The 17,684-nt window shown below is 47.7% G+C and overlaps 1 protein-coding gene across 7 annotated transcripts in view; it reads left to right on the top strand.

Annotated features, from left to right (window-relative positions):
* Positions 1–17,684, top strand: part of btbd8 (BTB domain containing 8) — a 28,665-nt gene that overhangs the window by 4,040 nt on the left and 6,941 nt on the right. For 4 of the 7 annotated variants that reach the window (XM_028961487.1, XM_028961492.1, XM_028961493.1 and 1 more), the window contains 12 exons: positions 453–568; positions 1,738–1,855; positions 4,627–4,716; positions 6,700–6,780; positions 6,879–6,975; positions 7,099–7,190; positions 9,039–9,141; positions 9,774–9,956; positions 11,684–11,860; positions 14,151–14,280; positions 14,800–14,861; positions 16,302–16,896. In XM_028961487.1, the coding sequence (XP_028817320.1) occupies positions 453–568; positions 1,738–1,855; positions 4,627–4,716; positions 6,700–6,780; positions 6,879–6,975; positions 7,099–7,190; positions 9,039–9,141; positions 9,774–9,956; positions 11,684–11,860; positions 14,151–14,280; positions 14,800–14,861; positions 16,302–16,896 (1,844 nt within the window). Of the gene's footprint in view, positions 1–452; positions 569–1,737; positions 1,856–4,626; positions 4,717–6,699; positions 6,781–6,878; positions 6,976–7,098; positions 7,191–9,038; positions 9,142–9,773; positions 9,957–11,683; positions 11,861–14,150; positions 14,281–14,799; positions 14,862–16,301; positions 16,897–17,684 lie in introns of those variants that run through there. The other 3 variants (XM_028961490.1, XM_028961491.1, XM_028961495.1) reach the window with 3 other exon arrangements.

The raw sequence follows: 17,684 nt of genomic DNA on the forward strand, positions 1-17,684 counted from the left end.
CTTTCATGGCGGCCCACTGCTCACAAAATGATGATGGGTTTTAATGTAGAGGTAAAATTTCATTTTGTGGGCTTGTGTTTGTTTTCGTCATTGCGGTACAATCGCTTTTAAATTTAGCTCTTCCCCTAAAATCAAAACTTCAGTCGCTTTGGCTTTTGGTCTTTTAGCACTCCAGCTGGATCATCTTTATGTGAATAATCTTGCCTTTTCAGTTGCTCAGGACGTTGTTGGCAGATGAACATGTATGAGAGGTCGAGACTGGACACTGGCAGATGGCTTCCCACTAGGTGTCGCGTGCACTTATAAATAAATCATAATCCACTGGTCCGAAGCAGGGACACATTTGTAAGATGTGAATTATTGCCCCATTGCCCAATGCTTTTATTCTGGAGTGCAGATTTTGGGTAGTTTGTCTTGTTCACGTGTAATTACAGCTATCTGGTGTCCCACAGGCATGCGTACACGGCCAACCAGCGCCTGGGGAAAGCCAGCGGACTGTCCCCGAGTTTGCAGCGTGCCGAGGGAGTCAACGGGGTCCATGAAAAAGTGCCTGACCTCACGGATCCAGGTGGGAACGTCCTCTCACATTTACGGGGCAGTTACAGGGACAGTCCCCCCCTGGAGACACTCAGGGTTAAGTGTCCTGCTCAGGGACACAATGGTAGTAAGTGGGGTTTGAACCTGGGTCTTCTGGTTCATAGACGTTGGGCGGCACGTGTTTTCAGGTGCTGTCAGCGTCCCTGCTGCGTAGTGGTAACATCAACAGTCATTAATGAGGCATATCATGATCATGCTCATTTGCTTATAAACCATGTTAAAATATGAATACATGCCTAAAGATCTATTAAACCTGACAGTTATTGTAAAGAAATTCAATAACTGCACTCCTATCATGCTAGTTACACGTCTGCTGTTTTCTTATGATGTTATTACTTGTTCTTTTGTTTTTTGTTTTTTTTTTTATTTTTTACAATGTCTTTCTCAATAAATTCCCACCCAAAAATATTTTCCAACAATTATGAATACACGTGTATTCATAGGTTGAATCCAAGTTATGCACCCACAGTTAAAAGCAAATCAATAATTAGTGAGAACTGAGTAGGGAAAAAAACGGAACTTCAGAACCCAATCCCACACACACACCATATAAATATGTGTTTTATCACACACACACACACACACACACACACACACACACACACACATACACACACAAACCAAGTGGCTCACAATCATTTACATTTACAGCATTTATCAGACGCCCTTATCCAGAGCGACTTACAATCAGTAGTTACAGGGACAGTCTCCCTGGAGACACTCAGGGTTAAGTGTCTTGCTCAGGGACACAATGGTAGTAAGTGGGGTTTGAACCTGGGTCTTCTGGTTCATAGGCGAGTGACTAGGCTAGTAGCACCCAATCGAAGTCTTACTTAAAAATTACCAGTAAAATAAGCCAAATGAAACCCATAGTGTCTGACTTAAAATACATCCAAATGAGTAAATCAAAATAAAATGAACATTTGCAATTCCGCACCCGCCGCGGCCAGCCCCCAACCGGCCCACGCCAGTAGTTTGTGTTGCATGTTACACGTTTTCCTTGATTCTCAATCAATTCTTATTATTAGAGGGTTTAAATGATAATGTGTTATAATAATGATATTTCTTTTTAGTGATCTGTTGATAAGGCCCTGAAGGAAAGTTTGATTGCTAATCAATCTGTGCACACATTCCCGTCAGATGCCTTGGTTCTGGAACCTGCCTCTGGGCTGGGCGCGGACTTGTTGGCCCTGTACCAGAGCGGGGAAGCCTGCGACATCGGCGTCCAGGTGGGGGAGAGGCTGTTCTCCGCTCACAGGTAAGACCCAGAGGTGTGGTATGGGTGGTAGTAGCCTAGTGGGTAACACACTCGCCTATGAACCAGAAGACCCGGGTTCAAATCCCGCTACCATTACCATTGTGTCCCTGAGCAAGACACTTAACCCTAAGTTGCTCCAGGGGGGGGGACTGTCCCTGTAACTACTGATTGTAAGTTGCTCTGGATAAGGGCGTCTGATAAATACCATAAATGTAAATGTCCTCTTAAAAAGAACCAGCGACGACCGCTTGCACGGCAACGCAGGTCGGCGATTTCATTGCGAGCGCAAGGATCAGTGTTTCTCTGCCCACTGAGGGACACGTTTTTCACAATGACGTTCAGTTCGCTCTCTGGTCCTCGGTCCCCGTCCTGGTACACAAAGCCACCGCCTGCTAACAGCGAGGCTCAAAGAATAAGCCGTTGTTACGCCCATGTGTGGTGTAAACTGGCGTCTCCGCTGCAGCAGGCTGGTGGTGGTCGTAGGCCGTGTAACCATGGCAACAGCGGCGCGTGTTGGAATGCAGTCGTGGGGTTAACCCAGATTTCCCACTCTCGCCCTCTGGTCGTCGTCCCCCCCCTTTTCTCCCGCTTCGCTGCGGGTCCGCGCCGGAGACTCATCAGTATGGGAGTCGGCGACGCACAGCGGCACTCTGAACATCCGTCTGATCTCCCATTCACTTTCATCTCGCTCACACAACACACACACACACATCGCGCTGTCACACGGCCGAAAATAACCTGGTCTGCCGTGACATCACGACCGCTGACGTTCTGTCAGCTGCAGCTCTTGTGGAACGCTCCTGGCCTGCAGGACTCAGGACCTTCCAGAAATGGTCAGAAGAAGGAAAGCGAGTGAACCAACCGCAAGCATACAGGCAGCCAAGGCTCGCCGATGCGCATGTGGAGCGCAGGCTGGTCCACGATTTCTGGTCCAATAGGAGACCTGCTGTAGCAAAAAAAAAACAAAAACTGCTGACCAGGTTTGTGCTGGTTGTGATAGGTGTCAGAACACAGTTCGCTGCATGTGGGGCTTCGTAGCGGCTGACTGGTGGTGTGATGCTGGGAAACCTGCATCCTGTTACACGTGGTGAGGTGGTAGTAGCCTAGTGGGTAACACACTCGCCTATGAACCAGTAGACCCGGGTTCGAATCCCACTTACTACCATTGTGTCCCTGAGCAAGACACTTAACCCTAAATTGCTCCAGGGGGGGACTGTCCCTGTAACTACTGATTGTAAGTCGCTCTGGATAAGGGCGTCTGATAAATGCTGTAAATGTAAATGTAATGTACCGCCTGCTTAAACGGTATTAGGCATGAAGGAATGAAACACACATTCTTTTTTGGTTCTTTGGTTCTTCTACATATGCCCTAGTCCAGCAGTCTGTCCTCTTCACATCCTTTTCTCCAGCCTAAAGCTGTCCTTCACAATTCTTCTGTCAGTCTTTCTCACACACACACACACACACACACACACACACACACACACTCTCACTCCTTTGCCCCCTCAACAGTCGCCATTTGCAGCTGTGCTTCACACCCTGATTCCAGCAGACTTTAAAAACGGCAGTCGCTTGGTTTGAAGAAGAGGATTCACCGACAAAATGTATCCTTATCCAGAGCGCCTTACAGTCAGTAGTTACAGGGACAGTCCCCCCCTGGAGACACTCAGGGTTAAGTGTCTTGCTCAGGGAGACAATGGTCTTCTGGTTCATAGGCGAGTGTGTTACCCACTAGGCTACTACCCACCCCACTAGGGAATTGACAATTGACCCCAATCAGTGATCTTACAGTTATGTTGTTATAACATTTATATTCGTTTCATGCCATCAATCGTTTGTAGCCCATGAGTAGAATATCATTCATTACTATTAGTGTTAACCACCCAGTAAAACTGGACTCTTTCTCTCATTCATTTCTGTAAGTCTGATGGCGATGTGGCGTCTTCCGTAACTCCAGCATGCAAATCCACACTGAAACCACTCATCACTATATGTTAAAGTGAAGTGATTGTCATTGAGAAACACAGCACAGCACAGCACAGCACACGGTGACACGGCAAAACGTGTCCTCTGTATTTAACCATCACCATGGGGGAGCAGTGGGCACCATGACCGGCACCCAGGGAGCAGTATGTGGTGACGGGACCTTCATCAAGGGGACTTCAGTGGCACCTTGGCAGATTGGGATTCGATCCGGCAACCTTCTGATTATGGGGCCGCTTCCTTAACCGCTAGGCCACCGCTGCCCCTGTCTGTGCAGAGATTTATACGTGCACATTGTCGTGTTAATATTATAACTTTGCCATTAAATGAAGCGGTAAAGTTATCTGACATTATGGGATTTATGGATTTATTGATCGGACAGAGGGCAAAATTATGGTACAAACACAATATTACCAAATGTCTTAGCAACACTGATGCTAGTTCTGCGTCCCTAACACCGCAGGGGACTTGTAATATCTGCACCAGTTGCCGAGCTGTGATCTGAGAAGAGAGCCGGAGTCTTTCAGAGACCATCTGAGAACGGGCTGGGGTTATAACTAGACTGCATGCGTGCGTGTGTGTGGTGGGAATATTGCTGTAATAAACAAGTTTATTATCTTATCTGTCATGCATGTCATTCAGTTATATTCCCCAAGACCAACGTCCTTGTCTAACTGAAGGTCCCTTCTCGTCGGTCAGTGTGTGGGCCATAATTTGACAATTTTTTACAGCTCATACGTGCCCCAGGCGTGTGTGGCGTGTATATATTTGTGCTTTGTGTTTTGCAGGGCCGTGTTGTGTGCACGCTCGCAGTACTTCCGGGCCATGCTGTGCGGCAATTGGATGGAGAGCTCCAGACAGAGCATCACCCTACAGGGGTAGGTGGCCGATCTCCACTTCCATCTCTCCGCTAACCTGCTGCTGCGCCACAGAGCCGCTTTGTTCCCTAATTACAGGTCCAGGCTCCCCCCTGCAGACGCACAGGGTCAATTTGGGGTCAGGATGGTGGGTCAGCGGTTTGACTGCGGCCAAAACAGCAATTTGGACGCCAGCCCCCGAACCGCAGTTCTTTGTCTTTGTGAAAAGGGAGACCACGTGACGCCTGACCCAGAATCAAGGCACAGGATGCGCTGGTTGCCTCTCGGAACTAATAGCCTGTCATTCTGCTCAATTCCACATTGTCATTGCCCATGAACCAGATTCCAGACTGTTTATGCAACAAAACGGGAGCGACGATTTAAATAATTTCAGTCCGTAACGTTCTTCACCAGTGGAGCACGAAGTCTCTCCTCCACACTTGCTGTTTGCATCCCTCGGCGAATGGCATCACTTGTAACGGATATGATGCGCGCGCCTACAGAGTACCAGTTCCTGCCTGTAAATGTGGGCATGGAGCCACATTCGTATAGAGTTTCACGGCCCATTCGTTTCCTGCCCGGTGACCAAATGGACTTAATCCGCTGAATAATTCACTGTCCGAGTTCACGTGGCATAACATGTATTTATGTGCTATTTTTATTAAAATGGTGTATGTGGCTTAGAAGTTCGCGTGACCCCCACCGTGACCCCGATGTGGGGGAAAAAGCAGTAGGGGTGCAATGGTACGGGTAGACTTACATTTACAGCATTTATCAGAGCCCCTTATCCAGAGCGATTTACAGTCAGTAGTTACAGGGACAGTCCCCCCCTGGACACACTCAGGGTTAAGTGTCTTGCTCAGGGACACAATGGTAGTAAGTGGGATTTGAACCTGGGTCTTCTGGTTCATAGGCGTGTTACCCACTAGGTTAGTACCACCCATTAGGCTACTACCAGCCATACTTCCACTTGGGCGATACATCAGTTTTACAGATTAACTCGAATTTACTGTTCAGGACGATGTGTTTTTATATAAATCCATTAAAACTTTTTATATACGCCTGCCAAAGCAGAACTAATGGACGTACAGTCCTACCCAGGTAAAGCACAGCTCGCAGCCAAATGAAAATGGTCGCATTTGTCATCTTGGTTTTGAGTAGTTTTAAAATTGAATTTTAAAATGTTATTTTTAAGGTACAGGTATCGCATGGTTTTGTGCCTCGGTTTACGGTGCAGAGAACAACGCGCGGGTCATTTTATCATTTATCTGAAGTGCCACGTTGTCGTTTTTCTGCGGCATTGTGTGGTAGGCGGAGCGAGTTTCACGCCACACTGGGACCGGGCGGCTTGTGATGAGCTCCGTAAGGACCGCGTTTCTCAGGTCTGAACATGCAGTCATTCAGCCGGTGATAGTAAATACTGGAGAGTAGGACGGAAATCCCAGCATCTACGTGGGAGTGTTTTTCTTCACAGTTTTCTCCTTCTTGCACGACTGTGCTCTACTTCTTCAAACTTTTGTGTCTCAGCCCCTCCGCTGGTGCTACTGAGCAGGTCCCGGGCGCCATTCATGGCCCTCAGTGGATGGAGTGAATGCAGAGACCACATTTCACTGTGTGCACTGGGTGCTGTGATGTGTGTTACCAGTGACAACTAATCACTTTCACTCAATTAACTTTAATGTCCAAGCCACACAATTTATTATCCAACCACTGGGCATTTATGACAAATATCAAAATGAACTGCAGAACCCGCTTGTCCATAAGGGCGTATTTTAAATTTACGGCATTTACCTTATCCAGAGCGCCTTACAGTCAGTAGTTACAGGGACAGTCCCCCCCTGGAGACACTCAGGGTTAAGTGTCCTGCTCAGGGACACGATGGTAGTAAGTGGGATTTGAACCTGGGTCTTCTGGTTCATAGGCGAGTGAGTTACCCGCTAGGCGACTACCACCCTGTAGTGTTGGACATGGAATGTTAGTGAATTTGTGTGGTTTTTGTTCCAGCCTGGGTCCAGACGAAATGGAGATCTTGCTGCTCTTCATGTATGGAGCCATTCTGGACCTGCCACCCGGCACCAATGTCAGGTAGCTCGTACGGAAGGAACACGAGTTCTCACGTTCCGCGTCCATCGTACGACTACGCCCTTGCACTGATTATGCTGCTTTCTCGTGCTCCTCCCCAGTCAGGTGGTGATGGCGGCAGACATGCTGGGGCTGGAAGGCCTGAAAGACGTGGCAGAGATGGTGCTGATGCGGGACTACTGTCACTTCTTTCCGAAGGTGAGCCAGCTCTTACATTCGATGTATTTAGTGTTCTATTCCTTTCCCGAGGCTGCTGTCAGCTCCCGTCAATTCAAAAATAGCTTCTTTTTTTTTTTTTGTTGTTGTAAAATTTGTTTTCAGCGGCCTTTTTCCGGAGTGCAGAAATCCATCCTGGAGTGCCTGGCCATCTCACACTCTTTCGGCTTTCATAGCCTCTACACCTCCTGCCTGAGGTAGGCAGCGTACGGATAAGCAGCACAAACGTCGCCGTCTCTATTGTGACAATGACACGCGTGATAAATGATCATTTAAGTAGATCCGACTGAGACTTTGGACCAAGTCCTGTAGTTTGTGTTCTGATCCCCTCGTTTATTCTGTTTCTGGATTCGGCTCGCGGTTAAGGCGCCCAGTGGACGTTATTTGTTGTCCTTGATTTAATGTCATTTATCTTGGTATCTGTGACTCATGAGAATGGACATGTTTCTGGTTATTCTGTTGGCAGTGGAGAAGGTAAGCGTTAGTGTGAATGTGTTTACACGCCTGTGTGTGTGTGTGTGTGTGTGTATGTGTGCGCGTGCTTTTTATAGTTTTCTCTGCTGCCTCTGGCTTATCATGGGGTCGACACCCTAGAGACCTTAAGGTTGAAACAGCCCTCAATAAACAATTAGCCTTTGAATCTAGGAGAATAAAACATCTGATCAGGCAAGAAAATAAGAATAATACTTGGAGAAAATGAATATTGTCTGAATGGAGCTATTGTTTAGACCGAACTCAGAACTCAGATATGAGGTGAAAACTGAGGAGTCACAGGCCAAAATGTCCAAATGCAGATAAAGAGTGAATTCAGTAATATTGTTACGCAACATCAACATCTTAAGTATTCAGCTTCTGGCAAAGAAAACTAGAGAGAATATTTAAAGGTCCCCTATTATGAAAATGATGACTTTGTGAGATGATTTAATGTTAATACGAGTTCCCCTGAGCCTGTCTATGGTCCTGCAGTGGCTAGAAATGGCAGTCGGTGTAAAGAGAGTTTTGGTCGTTCAGCTGCACCGGTCAGAGAGCGGCCACTCAGGCGGTCGGATCTGGAATTTGTCCCCTTATGACGTCATAAGGAGAACAGTTACCTCCCGTTTGTCATGCTTTTTCCACCCAGAGAATTTCCCGCCCCTCCCCGGAAACATTATCTCCACCGACCGTCATGGCTTCCAAACGTGCAAAGCGTGGCAGTTGCTCGGTTATTGGATGTAAAAAAAAAAAAAAAAAATATATATATATATATATATATATTTTTTTTTTTTTTTTGTTTGTTTTTTTTTTTAGTTCCGTCACGCGAGACCAGTGGGTTCATTTTATTTTTTTCTGGAAAAAACGGTGACACAACTTCCTGTCTGCGCCAAACATTGTTTTTAGTGAATGGTGTTGATGACATCATTTCTGCAAATGCCTGCTCAACTCCTATAGGCCGCTCTCCTCCTCGTCCCGCCTCTGTCCTCCTCATTAGCATTTAAATCTACAGACACTGAAACGGCACATCCTGGGAAATTTTATTGTGTGTTCATAATAGGGGACATTTAACTAAATACAGATATAGAAAAAAAAAACATACTTGGATGCATTTTTAATCAGATGTTACTGTAAACAAATTACGTAAATTTAGTAATGCAATTAAATTAAAACATTTTAGTAATTAAAATTAAAATGCTTTTTGGAAAAATAAATCTACTAAATGAATAAAACAAGAGGTACAAAAAGGTAAATAAAACAATGTTTTAAATGTTATTTTTGAGGGGCGTCGTCACCCGCTATAGACACGTATTCCGCTGTCTGTGCTCTGGCCAGTATCAGAGGACCTGTGTGACCTACGCGGTGTACACTTAAAAAGGCCGGCTCCCAGCCAACCGGAGCCGGCGGCGGCGTAATGTCGTGTTCATCGCGCCGTGTTTGGCAGTAGAGGCCCGAGAACAACGTCCAGCAGGGAGAGGTGCGCCAGGACCGGGGTTGGATGGGATTTTAATGGAGTATGGTGGCGGCGCTGCGCTCACGCCGCGCGTTTCTCTCTCCGTTCGCTTGTGTTGCAGGTGGCAGGCTGAGCACTTTGTGAAGTGCTGGTCAGAGAGGAGCTTTGTCCTTTTACCACCTGAACGGCAGAGAGACTGTCTCAGCGCTGTAACACAGGCCATGGTGTGTATTACACACACACACACACACACACACACACACACACACACACACACACACCTGCACAAACAAGCTTTATCTGCTCCGCCCAATTTTTTTTTTTTTTTTTTTTTTTTTTTTTTAAATGACACTCAGTGACTCTGTTCTTTTTTTCCCGTCTTGTCCACACGCACGCACACATGCAAAGGTCCAGTAATCAGCTGTAATTGAGTGATGGTGTCCTGTTGCTTGGTGCAGGCACAGGAAATGGACTGACCTCTGAGTCACCCACTGCCAGAGTGTGTGTGTGTGTGTGTGTGTGTGTGTGTGTGTGTGTGTGTGTGTGTGTGTGTGTGTGTGTGTGCGCGCGTCTCTGTTCCTGTAATACTGAAGCCTCTGCTGTGTTCAGGCGCCTGGAGCGTCTGTGTCCGCATCTGTAAGGAACTGAAGAATAATATCAAATAAATAGTTGATTGCTCAGAATTAACATGAACCAGCTGAAGACTGTGGTGTGCATTAGACTGCTGTAAAGTGGGTTTTGTGTGTGTGTTTATATCCATGTTGTGCAAAGTCTGTCACTTGTAAGAAGTACATTCAGGCATTCTGGATGTGTGTTTCAATCCAGCTGTATTGTGTGTGTGTGTTTTCCTCTCTAGGCAGCACATAATGTAGTAAGCATCCTCTGTCAGAGCGAGCAGCTGATTGGATGTTTGCCGGAAGTGAATTGGGCGCGGCAGGTGCTGAGTCTGGCCAACGAGCTTCAGGAGCGGAGTCTGCAGATGACGGTCGCACACCTGCCTTGCATAATCCACACAGACGGCTTCCAGAACCTGCGGAGGGTAAGATGTGCACGCGCACACACACACACACACACACACACACTCTCGTCGGTAACACCGAGTCTTCACGGCCCTTTCTACGTCGCACCACACACACTGCACACAATATACAGAGTAAATAGGCTCCGCCTACCTCACTAAATGATTCAGTGTTGCTAAATAAATACTACACCCACAAACGCACGTTTTGTCACCAAAACGTCACCACGAGTCTCTATACATCTCCGATGTATAATATTCGTGCGTGCTTTATGAAAGGCTTTATATCCGAGCCGAACAGAGAATGAAGCTGGTGCGTTGTGAGATCAGATCACCAGTGCCGGTATTTCCATATAGCGCCCGGGGCGGATTATTGCTTCAGGAAAACGCCGTGTGTGCGGCTGATGTAATGCTGCAAAATGAAACAGGAATATGAAAAGTTTTTGGGATTATAGTGTCAAATCATGCCATGCGCTCATTATGTAAAAAGAAGCCGTGCATTATAGTGATCGTCGTGGTCGGGCATTAGCGATCACGCTTAATGCATTTCGTTTATTAATGTTCTGCAGAAGCAACGTGAAAACCGCGTTTGTCTTTGTTCCTGTTTGTTGGCTTATTGAGGACGAACACGCCCCTGTGCTGTGTGTTTCAGGAATAGATTCAGTGTGACAAGGGCACGCGTGTCCTCGGTAGAAGGTTCTGGAGCGCCCGCCGGATCCGTCACTCACCGTAGTGGAAGGCGGCCCCCCCTCTGAGTTCCTGATCGCATCTTTATGATCCTGATAAATGCTGTAAATAACGCAGAGAGTGGCGATGCAATGCTCTGATGTGCCTCCTGTCTGTAGAATGTTTTTGTTTTTTGTCTAAATCTGTAGCGGTTTTTAGTTTTGTGGTGGCCTAAGAAAGCGGCCCCATAATCAGAAGGTTGCCGGTTCGAATCCCGACCCGCCAAGGTGCCACTGAGGTGCCACTGAGCAAAGCACCGTCCCCACACACTGCTCCCCGGGCGCCTGTCATGGCCGCCCACTGTTCACTCAGGTTGATGGTTAAATGCAGAGGACAAATTTCACTGTGTGCACCGCGTGCTGTGCTGCTGTGTATCACATGTGACAATCACTTCACTTTAAGTAGTCCAGTTGTTTATGTACAGATCCAGATCCACACCCTCACCTTATTGGCTTTTTTGGCTTTTATATCAGTCTTATTGGTCTCCTAATTGTGTATCTGAAGTCACTTTCTGAAATTCAGCCTTGGTGCAGAATTAGTTACTTTGATCCAGTCCCACAATGAGACACCATTCACCAACCGCAATGTTTGGTGCAGACAGGAAGTCGTGTCGGCGTTTTCCAGAAAACAATTAAATGAACCTGCTGGTTCTTCAGAGTCTCGCGTGACTGAACTTAAAAAATACATTTGTGTTCATTTTTACAGACGGTCGGTGGAGATAATGTTTTAGGGGAGGGGCGGGAAATTCTCTGGGCGGAAAAATGGGAGGTAACCTTTCCCCTTATGACGTCACAAGGGGACAAATTCCAGATCCGAGCGTCTTTGAACGATAAAGCAGAATGGCCAAAGCGATCTTTACACCGATCGCCATTTCTAGCCACTGCAGGACCGGGGGAACTCGTATTAATGTTCAATCATCTCACAAAGTCACATTTTCATGATTAGGGACCTTTAAAGTTGTGTAGGTACCATTGTAATAACTGGCATCCAAACCATTTCTATGTGTCACGATTTGCCTTCAGCGGGAAGCGATCACCCAGGACCCCACGCTGTTGAAGAAGCTGTGCGCGGCCATTAGAGACGGCGTGACCGTGGAGAACTGCTGCGAGCTCTTCAACGCCGTCCATCAGCTGAGCGGAGACTCGGAGGAACAGGCCAGCGCGCTTCCGGAGACGAACGTCACAGAGGACGGCGTGGAGGTGTGTGCTTGAGCACATAATGTATGGAATGTAGGATTTTTATTTTAAAACATTTTTGTTTTAACCTGCTCACGTTTATTTATTACCGAGACAACTGAGATGTTGTCATTCCCAAGATTCCTCTCAACCAGTCAAAATATCAGTTGTGAATGATAGAGTGATAAATGCATTAATGGAGTAAGAGAGAAATTTTAATATCCAGCATCTTATTACTTGGTACCAAAGTACCAAACTCAAGGACAACGGAGAGCACACAAGCATTGAGTGGAGGCCAATCAATAGATGTTTACTGTGCTGGAATAAGAAGAACGTGAGCAACACTGCAAAAAATGCTGAGTATTGTTTATTATCGTCCGTTATCCGCTGCCAACATTGCATTGAAACACAGAGCAGCCATAAATATTAAAAATAATCTCGGGAGGCCAGTAATGTGTTGGTACTGCAGAAGCTGCCGTTGTGTACCACACTTTGAGAACCAAGGTCATAGAATAAATATAGAAACGAGGTCATGAGTCAGATTAGCATAAATGCTAATGTAGCCCCGAATCTATTGTTGTTTTTGGCAGCCTGTCTTAATTTTAGTCTAGTCTTGGCGTCTAGCTGTCAATTCAATTCTATTTAACCCAGTACAAGTACCGAGTAGAACAAACAAAAAAACATTTTATTTTAGTCAAACCCATTTCATAATTTAAAACAAGGTTATCTTGTTATTATATTATTGTTACCTTTTATAGACTCGAGAACACTCGCCATCCATTCCAGACACGGAAGACGCTGCGATTTTTGACCACGTATTCTGTTTTCTTTTCCACTTCATTGTAAAAAAGTGAAATCATCTGTGAAATCGAACTGGATACACGGGAACTGGAAATATTGCATAATAATAACGCTATTAAACGAGAGGAAATAATGTCTCATCTCGTTTTAGTCATCGAAAATGAAGAGACTTTTGAGTAGTTTTTATTTTATACGTTTTATATTACTTCTTGTTTTTACTGGTCAACAATGTTACATTATATATTTCGTTATAGTTATTGTCACGTCAGCATTTACGTGGCGTCTTGCCTAAATATTTTTGACAAAAACAACACTTTCTTCCCGGAATCTTTACTTTTGCAAAAAAACAGAACACAGAATAGGGTGTTAGTAGCCTAGCAAGTAACACACTCGCCTATGAACCAGAAGACCCAGGTTTGAACCCCACTTACTACCATCGTGTCCCTGAGCAGGACACTTAACCCTGAGTGTCTCCAGGGGGGGACTGTCCCTGTAACTACTGACTGTAAGTCGCTCTGGATAAGGGCGTCTGGTAAACACTGTAAATGTAAAGGTAAGGTTCGAGGAGGACATGGGAGAAGCTTGTTAGGAACCGGTGCTCGCATGAGAGAGTTCATGCGATGCCTGACAGTGGTGGGGGCCGCGCCTGTTCCTGACCTTGCGTCTCACGTGCACTGAGCGTAATGGGATTGGGACGGTCGCTCTATTTTTATCACCTTTTGGAGGTTTACGGTGGCGCCGTGTGCCACGCCCACAACCGCTGATTTCATAACCGAAGGGGAAAATAAAAGCTGTCGGTACAAAAATCCATTTTTAAGATTCTTAATCCAGGGCTTGTAGTGAAAATGCGCGTTGCTGCTGCTCACAGGCACGTGTTGGTGAGTCAGGACTTCCTCTGATCCTGGGATTTAAGCCGCGCTGCAACGTCCACGTCCTCCCGTCACTGGATTAGACAGAAATGACACAGCGAGAGGCTCGCCTGGTGGGCGTGGCACGTACTATTCAGCCTCTTGAGTGAAAGGACTGAGACGGATAGGTGTGTGTGTGTGTGTGTGTGTGTGTGTGTGTGAGGTGCAGTTAAGGAGGCGGCGCTCAGCTGTTGTCTTCAACCTTGGCTGCTGACATCACTGATTTAGCTCAAGGCAGCTCAAGTCGTTGTTCTTCTCCTGTGGAGGGTGTGTGTGCGTGTGTGTGTGTGTGTGTGTGTGTGTGTGTGCGTGTGTGTGTGTGTGTGTGTGTGTGTGTGTGTGTGCGTGCGCGCGCGTGCGTGCACACTTGCCTACAGAGTCGGTAAAAGGAGGAGGACAGTGTGGCAATTGGTTGCCATGACGACGGAGGCCCCTTAAGCAGCTGCTGATTGGCTCCCATTTTCCCCCTGCCATCCATTCACCCGCCCCTCCCTCCTGCCCTCCTCTCCCTCTCTCCCTCGCTCCTTCATCTCTCGCTCTCTCTCCCTCCCTCCTTCATCTCTCGCTCTCTCTCCCTCCCTCCCTCCTTCCTCTGTCTCTCTCAGCCGTTCAGGCGCGAGGTGCGGGCGCTGCGCGCGAGACTCTGGACCTTCCTGCTCCAGTCCCACTTCGCCGTCCGCCACACCAGGGGATGGACGAGCCTGTCGGCCCGACACCGCGACGTCATACAAGCAGGTGAGCGGCCGCCCCCCCCGCGCCCAGATCTGCCAGCATGGCGGCTACGTGCCACGCGCGCGCGGCCCCTCCGCACCGTTACGACGCGAGCTCGGACGCAGCAGAGGCGGCGCACATCTTCCCCTCCACCAGCGGCGGGGCCGGCGTGCCGATCGCATTCCTCAGACGGGCGGGGGAGGACGCCGGGCGCTGGCCTCTGCGGATCGGCTCGTAATTTGAGAGGAAAAGAATACAGCGCCGCATTGTTTGTGCAGCCCCTTCGGCCGCGGCCGTGTGAATTATGCATCCGACTGAGGTTAATGCATGCATGCACGCACACACACACACACACACACACACACACACAGGCATGCAAACCAACACAGACGTTCCGATCCAGCTTCCCTCGGCAGGGGTTCTCCTGCAGCGCGAAAGGTCCACATCGTCTTTTTATTTTGCCTGTTTTTTTGTATTGATGTTAACTGACATCTCTCTCTCTCTCTCTCTCTCTCTCTCTCTCTCCTGCCAATCAACCCATAGCTGCACTTGATAAAGGGGACGGCAAGAGACTTGGTAAAAAGCCCGTCCTCAGCAGCTCCCAGGTAATGAAGCCCGCCTCGTCTCCCGCCTCCGTCATCGGCGTGGCGCGGGTATAGGCTGGATTTGAACTCGGGGCTGCGGTTCGATTATTAACCAGCGCGCCGTTGGCTGGCATGTCGCCGGTCCGTTAGCCGCCGGAGTCGCCGTCGTTCCCGCGACACGACCGGTGACTGGAGAAGGCGTCGGCATGGCGACCTGTTTCAACCTCCTCTCTCTGCCGTCATCGACGTTCAGGAAAGCAGAAAGCAATTTGGACTCCGCCCAGAGCGGAAAAGCCTCCTGCTGCCACCACGGCTGATCAGCCGTGAGCAGCCGGGTCCGGAGAGGCTCGGAACAGAGCGCCGCGACGATGGAGCGCATGGTCTGTTGGGGCAACAGGCGAATGCTGTTCTGTTCCACATATCCAGTCCCTGCCACGCCCCTGGAAGTGTCCCACCGGGCTGAGCGGCCAGTGTCTCCCTCGTTCTGCATGTTGCACATTATTAACATTAATTCAGTGGAAGGCAGGGACTGGTTGTTGCGCGACATACAAACTTATCGGCACTTGGATCAATATTTGACCTCTGGATGAATTATTGCCCCAATCCGAATCCACATTGTGTGATTGGAGTCAGATTGGCCCGTGATTGGTGCATGACATCAGCATATGATCGATTGTGGGATTGTCATGATTCATTGCACAGCAATTGTGCATAATATTATCAGCATGTTTGTACTACTGAAGACCAGGGAAAAAAATATCAATCAATTTGATTTAAAAATCAATTCATCCAATTAGTTTTTTTACCAAAAAAGTCCTTCCTTCAATTTTCAGTTTTAAGCATTCAACTTAAAAGTAAATGCATTAATACTTTATTCCAGCGTAATGATACTGTATCACAACAAAAAAACAAGTTGCGTTCATCCTCTGTTACAGTCGACATTTTATCGTATCGTGGGATTCTCACGTTCTTTACATTCGTTGGTGGGGTGATTCTAATTTGATTCTACAGGGTGGGCCAGTTATATGGATCCACCTTAATAAAACGGGAATGGTTGGTGATATTAACGTCCTGTTTGTGGCACATTAATATATGTGAGGGGGCAAACTTTTCAAGATGGGTGGTGACCATAGTGGCCATTTTGACGTTTTGTTTTTTCAATAGGAAGAGGGTCAATTTATTGGTAATTTCACAAGAAAAACAATGGTTGGTTTTAACTTTATTTTTTCATGAGTTATTTACAAGTAATAAAATGTGTTCAATGTCACCAACCATTCCCGTTTTATTAAGGTGGATCTATATAAATGGGCCACCCTGTACTGAATTTTCAGAGGAGCCTGAGAAATGGGAACCCTGGTGGCTCGAATCCTTCACGCAGCGCTGTGTTCTCATTACCGCTCTCTTCATCCCACTTATTCTGTCGTTCCCTGTTTATTCTCCCATCCCTCTCTGTCCCCGCAGCAGAAGCGCGTGAAATGCGTCTCGGCTCCTCAGTCCCCGTCTGAGTGTCCCCCGGCCCGTCGGCCTGTCAGGGGTCCCAAACAGACCCAGCACAGCGCTTCGGTCATCTCCACCGACGGCAGCATGAAGTCGGATGGCATTGGGCCTCCGTCCCACGCGTTGCAGGCGGGTAAAGAGACCAAACCCGGCAACGGAGACCCACAACGAGCAAATAACGGCAAGACCCAGCCCTCGGCTGACCGTAACGGCGTGGCCAAGACCAAGAAGGCGTCTTCAGCCGTCGCTGCCAAACCGCTACCTAATGGAACCATTAACTCCGGGGCGCGGCGAGAAACTAGCGCCGCCGCTAACGGCCCGCGGGTGCCGCCCCCCGGGAAAGGGGCGACGTCGCGGGACGCGCAAGACAAGAAGCCGAACTCGGGGGCCCGGCCCAAAGCGTCCCCAGCAGGGGGCGCTGCTGCGGCGGCCTCTGCCAAGGCGACAGGGAAAGACTCGCCGCACGGTGCGGTGCAGCAGACCCCGTCCACGTCGGGCAGCGCCTCCCCAGAAAACAGCTCCGGCAGCGTCCGCAACGGCAGCAGCCTCTCCAATGCAGGTGGGCCGCTATCCACCGAGTAACTGCTTCACTGTAATAACAACTACAATAATAACTTAGTATGCTTGGTAGTAATTAATGGAACAAATTAACTTAAGGATGCTAATTATATCTCTTAGCATTGATATGTTAAATAAAATGGCTAAAATGAATGCTAATTCCTTCCTCTGCAGAAAATGTATAGTCTTCTACTTGCCTTATTGCGGCAAAAGGGTGGATATGAAAGACTGGGACTCTGTTTTCTTGCCGTAATCTCTGGTTTTAGCGCTGGAGATGTCACGTCACTGCCATTTTTCACTCTGCGTCTGTGTGACTAGTTTGTGCCACGCTCTGCCGCCTCACTTCGTATGGTTGAATGTCTGACTGGCGAAATGGTGTTGTGATTTCTTGTTGCTGCGTCTGAATGGTGAAACATGTCAGATCTGGAAAAAGTAAGAGAGAAACATAAATAAATGGCTCAACGTAATGAGTGTAAGAATGTAAATGCAAAGTAAGAGTACAGTTTCTTATTCACAAATGTACTCAAGTAAAAGTATTGTGCCACAAATAGCTCATGCTTAGTGTAAAAAAGGTCTGTAATAGTTGTAGAATAGATGTGTTTCTAGAACCGTTAAGGGTGATGAAATTAATCGTATAATCGATGCATCGTGATGCAGATTTGTTTTCATGCGACCATTAGAATCAAAGCGGACGAGCGTTCTTTCTGCCACTTCGAAACACACCCGTGAATCAGGAATGGAGGAAAGGCTGATCTTAACAGTCTCCGAGTGTCCGGGGATCTACGGCAC

Source organism: Denticeps clupeoides, chromosome 19, assembly GCF_900700375.1.
Source record: "Denticeps clupeoides chromosome 19, fDenClu1.1, whole genome shotgun sequence".
In the NCBI taxonomy this organism is placed as follows: domain Eukaryota; kingdom Metazoa; phylum Chordata; class Actinopteri; order Clupeiformes; family Denticipitidae; genus Denticeps; species Denticeps clupeoides.